Source organism: Esox lucius, chromosome 23 (genome assembly GCF_011004845.1).
Source record: "Esox lucius isolate fEsoLuc1 chromosome 23, fEsoLuc1.pri, whole genome shotgun sequence".
In the NCBI taxonomy this organism is placed as follows: domain Eukaryota; kingdom Metazoa; phylum Chordata; class Actinopteri; order Esociformes; family Esocidae; genus Esox; species Esox lucius.
Genome location: NC_047591.1, coordinates 14,420,890 through 14,435,991, shown reverse-complemented (window position 1 = coordinate 14,435,991; position 15,102 = coordinate 14,420,890). Strand labels below are relative to the sequence as shown.

Genomic DNA, 15,102 nt, shown 5'->3' with positions numbered 1-15,102 from the left:
AAACCGCCCGGTCCATCTCATTTCTAAGATGCTTAATTCACTTGAGGTCTAGGAACTGTGCAGGCCAATCAAAGCTGAACCTGGATTAGTTGGACCAGGCAATGTTTTTCCACTCCTCAACTCCAGTGTTCCACTACCCACTGGAGCAACCTGATGTTGTAAGCTGAGGAGTGGAACCCGGTGCAGTTGTCTTCGGCAATAACCCTTGACAAGACCGTCAAGTTGTGCATTCAGAGATGCCAGTCGGCACAGCACTATTGTATGGTGCCATTATTTGCCTTTTGGTGGCCTGTCTGTTTGCCTCTAACAATAAACCAAGCAGTTCATGTCTTGATGTCTGCCAGCTTGCTTGCTTTACATAGCAAGTCACAGCTACATGATTCTGTCTATGGGAGTGATCCATTTTCTTGAAAGAGGTTGAGGCACCAATTAAACTGGTCACTGAGTGTACTTGGATTGAAGGAGTATACATATAAATAAAACAATATTAACACAGCTCTATTATAGAGGAAAATATATGTATTTACTATTCTACGCTGGGATAATGTTTTAGGTTCACTGCAAGGCCCCTATAAGGCATGAAAAACTCTGCTCTGTCTAAATCTTTTAAGGGAGCATTCATCCACATCTGTGCCTAAATGGGTAATTTTATCATAACATTTGTAAATGATTTGGCTTAGCTGCCCCACTAAATGTCAGGCACTATATTTGTTACATTCATGCCTCCTGCTGGCTTAAATTAGAATTGGAGTTGAAATGGGACTGAAATTCTGACAATTCATCATACTTGAAGAATTTTAAGACGTGGCACAGAATTCTACGATTTTTTCAACATTCATTGTATTTTCTGTATAAACAAGATAGATTTTCCCTATAAAAACAAGGATATAATCGATCCATATTGTGCTCTGGAACACGCAATAAGACTAGGGATAGAGACCTGCTATTAACGTGGATACAAGACAGTGAATGTCTATGTCATTAGGGGTGTGATTATGTATAACTTAACGCAGACACAGCTGTAAAGGTGGTGGACATCAGGAGGTTGACCTCTCCTCCCACTTGAGACTCAGGGCTCAGCTGTTTGTTCAGCTAAATCATTATAACTCTTATCAACTATCAATACATTGTACTGTGTGTAGAAAGGGTCCTCAGCTGTCAGCTACACTCTATTAAAGTCATCTATGACTCCAAGGAAAGTAACCGGGCCCCCAGCCTTCCTGGTAAGTGTAGAGGGGGAAAAAGTCTGGATCTCGATATACGATACTGATACTATAAATGTGTGTATCACCTATAAGTCCATGTACAGTGTATTATAAACCTGTTAATCCTGTATATCCCATATATTGCCTTATTGTATATAATTGCATGTTAACTTAAAGTTGGTTTAGTGTATTCTGTTCCTTTCTGTTCACCACTAGCAGCCCCGATACAACTAGATGGAATCTGAGTATTTTTAAATGTACTGATTAACTGTGACTATTACGGGTAGCGCCATTGAGGACATCTTCATTTAGAAGCAGTCAGTGTTCTTTTCCACTAGTATAATGCATTGGTTGATTTCCCCATGACCCGTCTGGATGGACCATGTGATACCTTCATTAACGTTTAACCCATTACATGTTCCACCCCGTTGACTATTCTGAAATGGTGGAAGCTCTCATTTGTACTTAAAATTAGTTACTGTTTCAGTCCCCGTCCTTCTCTATGGAGATGGATCTCTATATGAGACCTTCCCAGTTTCATTCATGTCGCAGAATGGAGGAAGTGGCTCATAGGCAGCAGCTGAAATTTTAGACACTACTAGTGGTTTTGCGTGGCTCTCTATCTATCTCTATAAGACCTACCCAGATTGTTTCGTCTTGCTGGAGGAAGTGGCTTGTTGCAGGTTGCAACTGACATTTTAGACACTATTAAGCAGTGTATTTGAGCGTCCCGGCGTTGGTTGATGTGTTTGATGTAAGGCAGCAAGAGAAGCAATGAAATCAACGTTGTCTTTATAGCCACAATATGTGGTACTGGCTTCGCGCACGAAATCCGTCATTGTAGAACTCTGCAAATGTTTTGCAAATTTCAGAAGACGAGGAGAAAACAATGACTTCCACCTGGCTAATGTACATTTGGGTATATTCGTTCGTCTATGATGGCGTTATATCACAATTGGAAAGTAAGTAATGCTATTCTTTTGCCAAATTGGCATTAATGTATAGGCTAACTTCTAGAACATAAAGATTATGTGAAGGCTGCTGGCAGACAGCTAGAGTTTGAACTCTAATATCAGGGTTTAGCATTATTCGCGCAGTCCACACTCGAACTACTATTGAGAAGATGTATTTTAAACCTCAGTTATAATTGCTTGCGAAATGTATATTACATAACGTATCTGTCATATGGGTGAAACAGATTTGCACAGGTCCATACCACCGGTATTAAATGCGGGATGCAATCATCGCGAGATGGTTGTTTTGTTTTTTGCGGAGGAGATTTCACAAATTGATGTGAGATGCAGTAATCATGCGCCTACAGTTTGTGGTAAAACAGAACTTGATTTCAATGATATGTTGGGTTTCCTTTGCAGCGTTGCGTAGCCAGTTGTGCGCTTTATGTGGTTCTTGCATTCGTTTTTTTTCTTCAAATTGTGTGTGGAAACGGCTTGGGAGAAATGGGTTTGTTGCCCACAACGTCCTGCCGTAGGTGTACATGTATACCATTTGCTTATGTTTGATAGATGTACCACACAGATTCACTGTAACTGCCCCTGCAAGCCAAACTTAATTTTCTATAGAAAATGTAATGTACTCCTCTTGCACCAAAATGCAATAAGTTATGAGGCATTTGTTTTCAGCTGACAGCTTAATTTAATTCTACCCTCTCAACACCAGTTTCATGTACAACAGGTAAGAGAAGACTCAGGGGATGAATTGCAAAGGAAAAGCCACTTTTGAAACAGAAAAACAAAAAGAAAAGGTTAGTGTTATGGATGAATCGTAGACGAAGTGTGAACAAAAAGGTGTTGGAGGAATTCTTAATACCATCAGTCAAGCATGGTGGAGGAAATGCAAAGGAATGTCTGTAGGTGTGTGAGAATTGCCCCGACATGACAGCCACATCTATGGCAAGTGCTACAGGAAGCGTGGGGTGAAATGTCCCCTGAATATCTGGACAAACCGGCAGCTAGAATGCCAAGGATATGCAAAGCTATCATTGCTGCACGTGGAGGATGTGTTTAATGGGAACTCCTTGAAGTAGTTTAAGAAGTTCTATGGGGTTTTATTGTTCTGACTATACATTGTGATCAGTTGAATGCCACTTTGGTGAATGAAAGTACCGATTACTTTCCATAAAAGCAAAATCTCTACATTATTCCAAAATCTTGAAAGTATTTGAAGTGGAGTCAAAGTGTAACATTAATATTAATACACTGAAGTTAATATAATAAATCTTCTACAACCACAACCATTCGGGGGGTCCTCCCACTCATAATATTTTATTTGTCTGCGTGTTATTTTTTAAATTATTTTGAAGGTCACTGTGATATAAATACCCAGTAACAGGTTGCCAACATGATGTAAAATGTCTGTCCTCTCTCAGATCGGGTGGAGTTCTTGTTCAACACCTTCCAGGAAGTGAGAGTGGATGAAAATGAGACCGTGCAGGCAGTGGTCTCCAGAATCCCCATTGAAGTAGCATTCATCACCGTCCAGTTCCACACACAGCGCGACAACGTTACGCTGTCTTACACCAGGGTGAGAGGACGGGCGAATAATTAGTCATTTTTTGGACAGTGAAGCATTTTTTTCTTCTACTGGTTGCAAATGTTTAGATTTAAAATTAAACCATTACAAAGCGGTTGAAGTATAGATTCTCAGCTTTGGATGGTTTCTTTGTACATGTATCACCATTTAGAAATAATACTACTTTTCTGCTTAGTTCCCCTATTTCAGGGCACCAAAATGTATTACATACCCTCAAATTAAAGCTTAGAATCTATTCTTTAACTTCCTATTAATTGTTTGATTACAGATCTAAACGTTTGGGGTATTCTAATGACTATGAAAGGCACTGTACATACACACTTCTACTGACCCACTTGCTGCAGTCTTGTGAGATTTGCAGATACTCCTTGTGAGCAAAGCTGTAGTCATGTGTTGGGCTGGTCACAAGCTCCTTGGTCCTGTTTGAAATCTTTGTTAATGCCTGTCCCTCTTAATACTGTAAAAATGTAACTAACTCAAACTTGTCCTAAATCATGGTATAACCCTGCTCTGACGAAGTGAAACATTTAAACTCTTCCCTGCTGTAATGGGGCAAATCTACTGAACATAAGCAGTTAAAGTAAGTAAACATGACTACACGTCTTTATTTCTCCCCCGGTCAGAAACGGGCTACTTCGGTCAGAAAAATCAGTACATTGAAAGCAACACAAGGCACATGTATTGCCATGGCATTTCAGGCTTTATTTTCATGACTTTGTTTTATGGTTTAGGGCTGTGGTGTTGTTGACTGACTAACTGGCAGGTCTAGGCGTTTTTCTGGTTGACTGACGCCTGTTTTTCCCTTTTTACTTAAGCAGATTCCAATGCAGGGCCTTTATCTGACAGCGGTGGACTCTGGTCTTCTTTCACCTCTCCAACCCGATCAGACAGAACTGTCCTGGTTCCTGATGGCGCCAGATGGGCACTCTGTGGCTGGAACTGGTGTCATTCTCCCCTATACCAGCTCTGGTGTGTATGTTCCTCCATTATCCATGTTCATGTTTCCCAAGATAACACACCACTTCCTGTAGTCATTTGCTTTCTCAAAAAAAGATATACCAATGATATGCATGTGAGCATGTTGTCTTCCAGTTTGAACAGTACGCTGCCTATCACGAGGCTACGCTAACAACAAACAACGTTGTTAGCGTTTTAGGATATTGTAGCGTCTGGCGGGCAGCATCTCAAACCCGCGACCTTTGGCTCCCCAAAGCAGAGCACTACCCACCACTCTGAATGGTGATATCCCATTTGGAGGGGTCGACTAGAGGACTTACCAAGGTCACTACGATATTTACTTCAGGATATTGAACTCTAAAAAACATAGAGCCTGTTTCACTTTTCAAGCCCGACCTCAGGACAAGAATGTCAGTTGTAGTACTCAACAGCACAAATGGAGAAACAGGACAATCTTCAACGCTATTTGCCTTATCCAGTAAACTAATTATATCTGTATAGAGTAATCTGCACTCAACAATTGCTCCAATCATCAGTGTGCCATCTGCAGAGTCCTTTGTACTAACTCTCGGTTGTCGGCAACTACTAAAGCATTGTCAATGGAAGGGGAAAAAAAACAATGAGTTATTTGCTGGTTTTAAATGTATTTCTTCTTTGTAGACCCAGTCCCTGGAGCTTGTAATCTGGAGTTTGACCTGGACATTGACCCAAATGTCTATCTCCACTACAACCTCTTTGAGACTACAATTCACTTTGCACCTGCAAATCTTGGATATTCAAGGTAACAGCATGTTAGATGGAGTAAAACCTCTTGGATTTAAGCACTTTTTTGCCATGGCAAAGAATGTGAGGCATAGCACTCTCTGTTGATTTATGGCACCATGGTGAAAGAAATCAATTTGCCAAGAAGCCGTCCTGTGACTGAAACACATTCCCATCCTATAATTGCATTATTTGCTATCCTACCCTTGTACAGCTTTCATTGTTATGAAATCAGACCAGGGGATTGTCTTAGTGGCAGACAGATTGCTGGCTATGAATGTGTTGTCAGAAAGGAAACCCGAAAAGCTAAAATGATTAGAACCCTACTTTAGCGTTTTAGATTCAGAGGATTTTTTTTAAATGTATTTTTTATTTTCTCAAATAAATTACAGTTCTGTTATTTAGGCTAGTTCAAGACCTCGAAAACAGATCTCATGGTTCCCTGGTTCCCTGGTTATGGGAAGTGCTGGCTTTTAGTATTTCCACATAAATACTCACTCATGTCTGCTAATCTTCCTGTTGTGCATGAATCAGCTAAAATGTTACAATGGTCTCTGGTTGTTGGTCTTAATTAAGAATTTGAAAAGGAGCTGTTGAAAAACCAAAAGACCAAAGTGGTCTGGGTCAGTATGATTTGAACAATTTATACCAAACCTAAAACCTTTAAAATTTGACCTTGAATCTTGACCTTGGATCTTGAATTATTTACCTACTTGTTTTCTATTTGAAAGGTAACACAAAGGCATGTCAGCAACAAAACGGATACAATTGTTTTTAGCTACAAAACTACTTGTGATTTCTGTAAACCTTTCTCTCTGGCTTAGTATAAACATGATGATTTATAGGTAGCAATTTCATGCACTACATCCCTACGCTCTGTGACTTTAAGGTCCTGACGCACAACAATCTCTTGGGTGAATAAATCAAGTTTTAACAGGGGATGTTAAATGTTTCTGGACGAGGGAACTGATTTGTAGTTTTAATGGCACACTAAGTTTAAATGCTGACATTCAAACTTCTCTGAAGATAGCTTTGAAGTGCATTGGTCAAAATTGGGACCATGTCCATAACTAGGCAACCAGAAATGTCAACAAATAATTGAGTTGCATGCGCCTGCAAATAACTTTAATAAATATATACAGTATCTCACAAAAGTGAGTACACCCATCACCGTTTTGTTAATAATTGATTATATCTTTTCCTGTGACAACACTGAAGAAATGACACTTTGCTGTAAAGTAGTGAGTGCACAGCTTGTATAATAGTGTAAATTCCCTGTCCCCTCAAAATAAAACAACACACAGCCATTAATGTCTAGACCGCTGGCAACAAAAGTGAGTACACCCCTAAGTGAAAATGTCCAAAACGGGCCCAAAGTGTCAATATTTTGTGTTGCCACCATCATTTTCCAGCACTGCCTTAACCCTCTTGGGCATGGAGTTCACCAGAGCTACACAGGATTCCACTGGAGTCCTCTTGCACTCCTCCATGATGACATAACAGAGCTGGTGGACGTTAGAGACCTTGCGCTCCTCCACCTTCCGTTTGAGGATGCCCCACAGATGCTCAATAGGGTTTAGATATGGAGATATGCTTGGCCAGTCCATCACCTTTACCCTCAGCTCCTTTAGCAGGGTAGTGGTCATCTTGCAGGTGTGTTTGAGGGGACAGCAAATGTACACTGTTATACAAGCTGTACACTCACTACTTTACACTCACTACTTTACACTCACTACTTTACACTCACTACTTTACACTCACTACTTTCCCCCCAGAGGCTCCAATCCACCTCCCTGTGACACTGACATGGGAGAAAACACTCGCTGGCGCCTGAGATATGACATCTACCGGTACTTCCTGCCTGAGAATGATCTGTCAGACCCGAGCCTAATCACCAGCATCCAGAGTGTGGCCAATGTGCAGAGCATGAAAGACCATGGAAAAAGGGTGAGACAATGACTGTGTAAATGTAGTTCAAAATCGACTGGTAGAAAAAGACCCCGTAAAAGATGGGAACTGTAAACTAGCTGGCTTTGATATGGTGAGCAGTCGTCCTTTTTCTCTCCCTGTAGCTCATGACCCTTTTGTCCGCTGATAAGACGGAGGTAGTGTTTAGCTCCATCCCCGGCCAGGGTGTTGTCTACTCGGTCATAGTCAGAGACCCAGTTCTTAACACCACCTCCTCCTACATCCCTGTTCACACCTACGCCTGCAGTTTCACCTCCACGCTGGATGGTTGTGACATGCTGGGTAAGTGGGACAAGCAGCACTGGGCTGAAATGGTATTTGGGCATGGAAGTGTCAGTCAGTATGTGGGTAATTGAGATACGGCCTAAAATATGAATATACCTGTCTAAATTCCAGAGGGGTCATAAGGGGAAACAAGCATATAATGTCATTTGGCACTTAGGTCTGAGATTTTTTTTTTTTTTTTTTTTTGAGAAGCCTTAGAAGATGCCCCATGCAGGACATCATGTACAGCCCCGGGGAATACAGTGAAGAGACCACTGCTCCTTTTTCTTTTCCTTCCAAAAATGTTGAAAAGGAAGGTTTTGAGTGAGGAACAGAAGCGTTCAATATACAGTGGTCTCTTAATTTTAACCCTTCTGTTCCTCACTCAAAACCTTCCTTTTCTACTTTTTTGGAAGGGAAAGAAAAAGGTGCAGTGGTCTTAACTATTTTTCTGGAGCTGTATTTCAGTTACAGGATGGTCAACACCAGTCCCCTAAGAATATGTTGTCAGCTGATTTCACTCAACTGACTTGATCCCTTATGGCAAGTTTAGTCAACAGTTATGAAGCAATGAGTAAAATACCAAAAAATACAAGTGTACTGGCCTGCTGCTCTATTTGGAGACCAATAACAAGTTAGACTAACTATTTGTTATGACAGAATGGCTGAAGTTTGATGTCTTTTGTTTTAGGGAAGATATCAACCAAGATCTTCTTCACAATCACTGGTTTAGCTGGCCTCTTTGTGTGCTTCTTTGGGCACCGCTTTTTCAAATGTGGTGAGTAGAGAAGAAAATTGCGGACTTGAGCAAATTAAGCTTTCCACTACTTCACTGTAGGGTAACTTTGGGAAGTCCAGTATATACCCTGATCCATAGCATAGAACACCACTGATAACTAGTTGTTCCCAGCTCGCCAGTTTGTTCTTTCAGTCCAACTCTTGCTCAAAGTTCATGCCAGCCAGCTAATGTAAATAGCTGGAGGTTAAAGGTGTTATTATTCCCAAACACAAAGTTTATAAATAATATGAAAGAAAAATAATAGTGGGATCTTAATAGGGTCTGGGAAATCAATCTTTGATGATATGTGACAAAAAGTAGAACTGTTTACTTGTGTTGCTTTCTTATATATTAAACTGTTCTTCCTTTTCACCCCCCCCCCCTCTCTCTGACAGAGCTTTTCTGTATGGGCTTTGGCTTTGCAGCGTTTTTCTTTTTTGTACTGATCACAAGAAGTACCAACCTAGACTATGACAGTAAGTTCAAGGAGTTCACATGTCGTAAGACATTCATTGTTTTTCTTTAACGTAGTACACATTAGTTCTAGATTATCTGGTCATACTTTTTCCTGGCTTTACAGCCTGCCAAATCTCCTATGTCTCTTATAAACAAATTAGACAGTACATTTTCTCATGCCATTATCTGATTTGAACAGGAAGCTTTACTCTGCCATGTTGTCATGGCTGAATTCTAGAATAATGTACACTGAATATCAAAACATCCACGCAAACCCTGCTGAAAGCACAGAATACTATTTGTTTCTATTGTTCAATCAGATCCGCTTAGTTGAAAGGTCTTCATATCTGGCAACTGCAGTCAGACTATCCATTAGAACATTTAAGTAAGATGTGTCACATGCTATCCATAAGGCCTGGAAAATGATGTCGCATTCAATCTTATGGTTATGTTGATTTGGGTGTTCACTACTGGCTTGTACGTGGAAGTGACCGTATTAGTCATATGTTAGTCAAAGTGATCCCTGTATAGCGTGCACAGTTCAGCGTACTTATGGGGGGGGTGCCGATTCTTCTAAGCACACAGATCTCATGGGGGGGTGCCGATTCTTCTAAGCACACAGATCTCATGGGGGGGGTGCCGATTCTTCTAAGCACACAGATCTTCGCAGTTAAGTCACTAAGGGGAATTTTCTTCCCAGCCTCATTTGGGCCTCTACAAAGGAAGTGAAAGTGTGTCTGTCTTGTCTGCAGTCCGCCTGGCCCTGACGGCAGTGATTGGCATAGTCGGGGGTATTGTCCTGGTGATGAGTTGGTGGCGGTTCGGGTCGGTCATGGTCTGTGTCATAGTGGTCGGCCTCATGCTGGGTTTCCTTGTATCCTCTTCTTTCTTTTTCACGCCTATCGGTAAGAGTTTTATTTACCACTTCAAGCTAGATTATCAGATCACTGCTGTATGAAATTGAAGAATATGGTAAACACTTTATAATAGCTGTTTTTAGTATGTTATGTTATGTTAAGATGTTGCCACTTTCTCAGGTGATGTTGAGGTGTTCCGTTCGGACTTGGTGTTCTGGGTGACATTCAGCTGCATTGTGATGGTGGTGCCGATCTTCTTTGTGCGTTGGCCAAGAGAGGTAGACCCCGATTCACAACCCAGGAGTCCCAATTTACAATGACTTTACGATGCCAGCGCATAGTCTCCTCACACTTCGAATAGGACATAGAGCTTCCAATGCTTTTGAGCTTTGAGAGGGTCCTCTGGGTCATCTTTGCTGTGTGATTGTGGTGTCTGCAGGGTAACATTGTGACGTGCGGTGTTGTTGGAGCCTATGCCGTGGTGCTAGCTGTGAATGCTTACGTGTACACCAGCCTGTCCTATATCACCCTGAACATTCTGAAGCGCTTCCTCAACAACAACTTCAGCAAGGCCTTCACTGATGTGCCTTTCCAGGACATCGGTAAGTACAATTTAATGTTGTTTGTTTTTCCACCCGCACGCGGTTCAAACCCATCTTGTTCCTGGTCTTCCAGATTTCGTCATGGTCACGGTGTGGGCGGTGCTTGGGATCTCGGGGATCACCCTGCAGCTCTGCCGGGAGCGCACGCGGCCGTTCTTCCCTCCCAGCCCGTACCTCATGTGGCAGCGAGAGCGTGAGCGCCGCAGGACCAATGTCTTGGACCCAAGTCACCACACGCCCTCGCTCCGTAGCCGTCTCCTGGCTCACGCCTGGCTGCTGACCGGCCGGCCAGAACCTGCCGGCGAACGCACACCCCTGCTCCTTTAAAAGGATCCCCACGACCCTAAACCTGTCCTACCCAGCCGAGCTGACTGATTCTGCCTAATGGGAGTGCGCCAAGGGCAACGGGAAACACCACTGTGCTGAACCGTCTTTTCCAGATGTGTTTTGGCGACATTGGAGATGCAAGCAGCCCAGTGAGGGTTTATATGCCTCGTCAGGAACTTTGGCATGTAATGCCTCCGTGGTCCACTCTGGAACACTGTTTTTGAATAGTTACTTTGAAGCCTGTTGTGTCACTTCCTCAGTCCTGAAGTATGTGTTCCATATGCCAAATAATGTTATGCCAAAATCATTCAGAAACAATGTGTCCTGGTACATCAGGGCTGAACATTGGCAATATTTAAAGAACTAGTGTAACCGTGCACCAATATGTACAACATATTTTGTAAACCACTGAATAGCATAAAGAACAATGTGGAAAGTAAGATGGAAGCACAGCAACCAGCCAGTCATTTTGAAGGGTCACTGACCGCTACATCTGGTAGGTATTTATTGGAATGTACTATTCAAGGTAATTGAAGGTCATATGTCTCCTCAGTTTTAATGGGACGGAGGACTCCGGTACATGCTCAGTTTTGCCACAGTGGTTGTAGAAAGCTTTGTGCCACAGATGTTTGTATGCAGGTTTGCACCAATCTGCACTTGTTTTTAGAAGGCTTTTTTTTTTAAACAAATGTAAAACATTTGATTTTTCAGAAATTAGATCTAATAAAATACACATTTTGGGAAATCCGTTTTTCTCTAATGCTACCTGCTGGTGGTATCAGTTGGTACTTGCAGACTTCCTCTTTCAAGTTTACGCATGTATTTTAAAGCACAAACCAAGTGGCAGGTCAAGAGCTTCAGAACTGCTATGTTCATAGCCTTCTGTTGTGTTAAGATTGTCGTCCTTGTGCAGAGCAAGATATCCTCAGATGCCATATAATATCCAAGTAGTGATTTTGTAAACCCTTGCAATTTACAGACATTTTAAAAGGTTTTGTGGTTTGTTAATTTTTCGTATTTTAGGAATAATGGGATCCCTGACAGGTTTCATATGGATTATTATGCAATGTATGGGAAAGACTGAAATGAAAGTAGAAATGTCTAATTCTACATAAGTTTCCCACCAAACCAAAATGTATAGCTAGAATGTTCCAATTCCTTGCTGAAATGCTTGGGTGCACTGAGATTACTGACAAAGCTCTTTTTTAAGATCTAAATTGCTTTTCACTGTTTTTTTTCACTACAGCTCTTAAGAGCTTAACTTTTCACATGCCTTGTCATGTTTAAAATGGGCTGATTGCCTATAGTGGGTTTTGTTTGTGAGATTTTGTAATTTAATAAAAGTTCCTAAAATCACTCATCTTAAAGTGTGTCATTAAGAAACGCTTGCACACATTTTTCTGTGTGCATGCGGTATACCCATTGTGTGCTGATCTCGATTTTAATCTAACCAATTGCAATGTCCAAGATTCTGTCCACACTTACTGCTTCTCATCTCCACTTCAGAATTGATTGTGCACAGCTATCACAACTCATCCTTTCTCCTTCAAATTAAGCTAACATAACAGGCAGGTTTTGCACACATGGATTAAGCCTAGTCTAGGACTGAAAAATCATGTTCTATTGAAAACTCTGTTGAGCTTGTTTTTTGGGGGGGTTTTTTGTCCTAGACTAGGCTTAATCTGTGTGGGTGAAATCGGCCCAAAGAGTGCCAGGAACTAGGTCTCCCACAGTTTTGAAAATATTTTTTCAAAATATATGTTCCTTGGACGGTTTGCAGCCGAGTGTGAAGCGGTGGGGATGAAAATCAGTACCTCCAAATCCGAGGCCATGGTCATCAGTCGGAAAAGAGTGGCTTGCCCACTTCAGGTTGGTGGAGAGTGCCTGCCTCAAGTGGAGGAGTTTAAGTATCTAGGGGTCCTGTTCACGAGTGAGGGAAGGATGGAACGGGAGATTGACAGACGGATCGGTGCAGCTTCTGCAGTAATGCGGTCGATGTATCGGTCTGTCGTGGTGAAGAAAGAGCTGAGCCGTAAGGCGAAGCTCTCGATTTACCGGTCAATCTACGTTCCTACTCTCACCTATGGTCATGAGCTTTGGGTCATGACCGAAAGGACAAGATCCCGGATACAGGCGGCCGAAATGAGCTTTCTCCGCAGGGTGGCTGGGCGATCCCTTAGAGATAGGGTGAGAAGCTCGGTCACCCGGGAGGAGCTCAGAGTAGAGCCGCTGCTCCTCCACATCGAGAGGGGTCAGCTGAGGTGGCTTGGGCATCTGTTTCGGATGCCTCCGGAACGCCTTCCTGGGAAGGTGTTCCGGTCCCGTCCCACCGGGAAGAGACCCCGGGGAAGACCTAGGACACGCTGGAGGGACTATGTCTCCCGGCTGGCCTGGGAACGCCTCGGTGTCCCCCCGGAAGAGCTGGAGGAAGTGTCTGGGGAGAGGGAAGTCTGGGCATCCCTGCTTAGACTGCTGCCCCCGCGACCCGGCCCCGGATTAAGCGGAAGATGATGCGATGCGATGTTCCTTTCTCTTCTGCACTGTTCAACCTACCCAGTAAGAGTGTAGGTGTTTAGATGGAGTGCCACATTCTCAGTGCCCAGAACTGCCTGGTCTCATTCCATTTCCTGGAAGAACCGGAACATCTGCTTGTCAGAGACCGCACAGATGGTGCCTTCAAACTGACTGCCTGTGGCTAATCTCATGACTCATACATTTGTGGAGACAAAATAAGATTACTTCTTCTCTGCAAACATATAGTTCATCAACAAAATGTTTTGTACCTGTTGTAAGTCCAAGATGTAATATGTATTAAACTTTCAAAAACAAAAAATGTAAGCTGCAAACAGCATTTCGTGCTTGGCATTCAGCTACAACTAGCCAGACTGCACATTTTTTACCATAACACATTTCCAAATTATTTCCATGGTTGGCATGTATGGTTTTTCCTTTCCAATAGTGCCCCCATGTGGTAAAATGGAAACATTCATATATAAACTAGACTCAGATCAGATCATTTAATAACACTGAATGACACAGAACAACAGATGAGATTGTCTTGTGGCTGTTATGGCACCACTACTTGGCCAAACTGAATATACCTGCATATTACATTGTAAGTGTTCAGGACACTAACCTTAATTGGTTTTATAATACAAATATCTTCTTCCGCTTCATCCAGGGCCGGGTCGCGGGGGCAGCAGTCTAAGCAGAGATGCCCAGACTTCCCTCTCCCCAGACACTTCCTCCAGCTCTTCCGGGGGGACACCGAGGCGTTCCCAGGCCAGCCGGGAGACATAGTCCCTCCAGCGTGTCCTAGGTCTTCCCCGGGGTCTCCTCCCAGTGGGACGGGACCGGAACACCTTCCTAGGAAGGCGTTCCGGAGGCATCCGAAACAGATGCCCAAGCCACCTCAGCTGACCCCTCTCGATGTGGAGGAGCAGCGGCTCTACTCCGAGCTCCTCCCGGGTGACCGAGCTTCTCACCCTATCTCTAAGGGAACGCCCAGCCACCCTGCGGAGAAAGCTCATTTCGGCCGCCTGTATCCGGGATCTTGTCCTTTCGGTCATGACCCAAAGCTCATGACCATAGGTGAGAGTAGGAACGTAGATTGACCGGTAAATCGAGAGCTTCGCCTTGTCAGATTAATATGGCAATGTGGAAAACCACAATTCAAGGTTTATTCATCCAGAGCTGACATTTTTATTGACATACAGGCCTTTTCAATATAAAAAGTAAACGGCTTTATCCATGGATGCTAATTATTAGATTACATGAATAACGGTCATTTTGTACTATAGGAGTAGGGTTTGAAGTGTTTTTTGCAATGCAAATTTGTGTCATCATAACTCATATCAGCATGTAATATTTTCCCCGCTGTCATTAGGATAGGGGTGAAACCTGTTCTTTGCTTTGACTAACTACGATGTAATATTCCATTACTTGAAAGTAAACAAATTATTTTGATTGAGTCATAGGCTTCTGGAGTGGAGGGGGGGCTGGGTGGGAGGGGATCTACGGGGGGGAAATGTCTTCACTCTCATTAATGTTCATGTCTGCTGATGGTATTTAGTCCAAAAACATTTTCATCTGAAACCTGAGTTTGCGTGTTAAAATATATAAGACACGTTGTCTGTCTTCATATCAATCAAGATCAACATGAAATGTTTGTACCTAACATTTTCATTAAAGACTGATTTCTGGATATACATTTGTAATGTAATAAATGCAGCCTAACTGTATTATATACATTACCGTTCAAAGGTTTGGGGTCACTTAGAAATTTGAAAGAAACGCACACTTTTTGTCCATTAATATAATATCAAGTTGATCAGAAATGCAGTGTAAATATTATGATTTACAATTGTAAATGACTG

The 15,102-nt window shown here is 42.5% G+C and overlaps 1 protein-coding gene across 3 annotated transcripts; it reads left to right on the top strand.

The window, feature by feature from the left end:
- Positions 1-1,756: 1,756 nt before the first annotated feature.
- Positions 1,757-12,086, top strand: tm7sf3 (transmembrane 7 superfamily member 3). 3 transcript variants are annotated; one of them, XM_010892630.3, is made up of 12 exons: positions 1,757-2,167; positions 3,592-3,746; positions 4,574-4,724; positions 5,373-5,493; positions 7,250-7,421; positions 7,547-7,724; positions 8,398-8,484; positions 8,880-8,960; positions 9,693-9,845; positions 9,978-10,075; positions 10,237-10,399; positions 10,473-12,086. In XM_010892630.3, exons 1-12 carry the CDS (start codon positions 2,095-2,097, stop codon positions 10,724-10,726), a joined length of 1,686 nt encoding a protein of 561 aa, XP_010890932.2. In that variant the 5' UTR covers positions 1,757-2,094; the 3' UTR covers positions 10,727-12,086. The 3 variants fall into 3 exon arrangements, with proteins under 3 accessions (XP_010890932.2, XP_010890931.2, XP_010890933.2); XM_010892629.3 differs by having other exon boundaries at positions 4,571-4,724; XM_010892631.4 differs by lacking the exons at positions 1,757-2,167; positions 3,592-3,746 and adding an exon at positions 3,754-4,335.
- Positions 12,087-15,102: the final 3,016 nt, after the last annotated feature.

Coding starts and splice junctions, on each gene's coding strand:
- tm7sf3 (XM_010892629.3), top strand. CDS start 2,095: ATGACTTCCACCTGGCTAATGTACATTTGGGTATATTCGTTCGTCTAT. Junction 2,168..3,591: donor CGTTATATCACAATTGGAAA/GTAAGTAATGCT, acceptor GTCCTCTCTCAG/ATCGGGTGGAGTTCTTGTTC. Junction 10,076..10,236: donor TTGTGCGTTGGCCAAGAGAG/GTAGACCCCGAT, acceptor TGGTGTCTGCAG/GGTAACATTGTGACGTGCGG.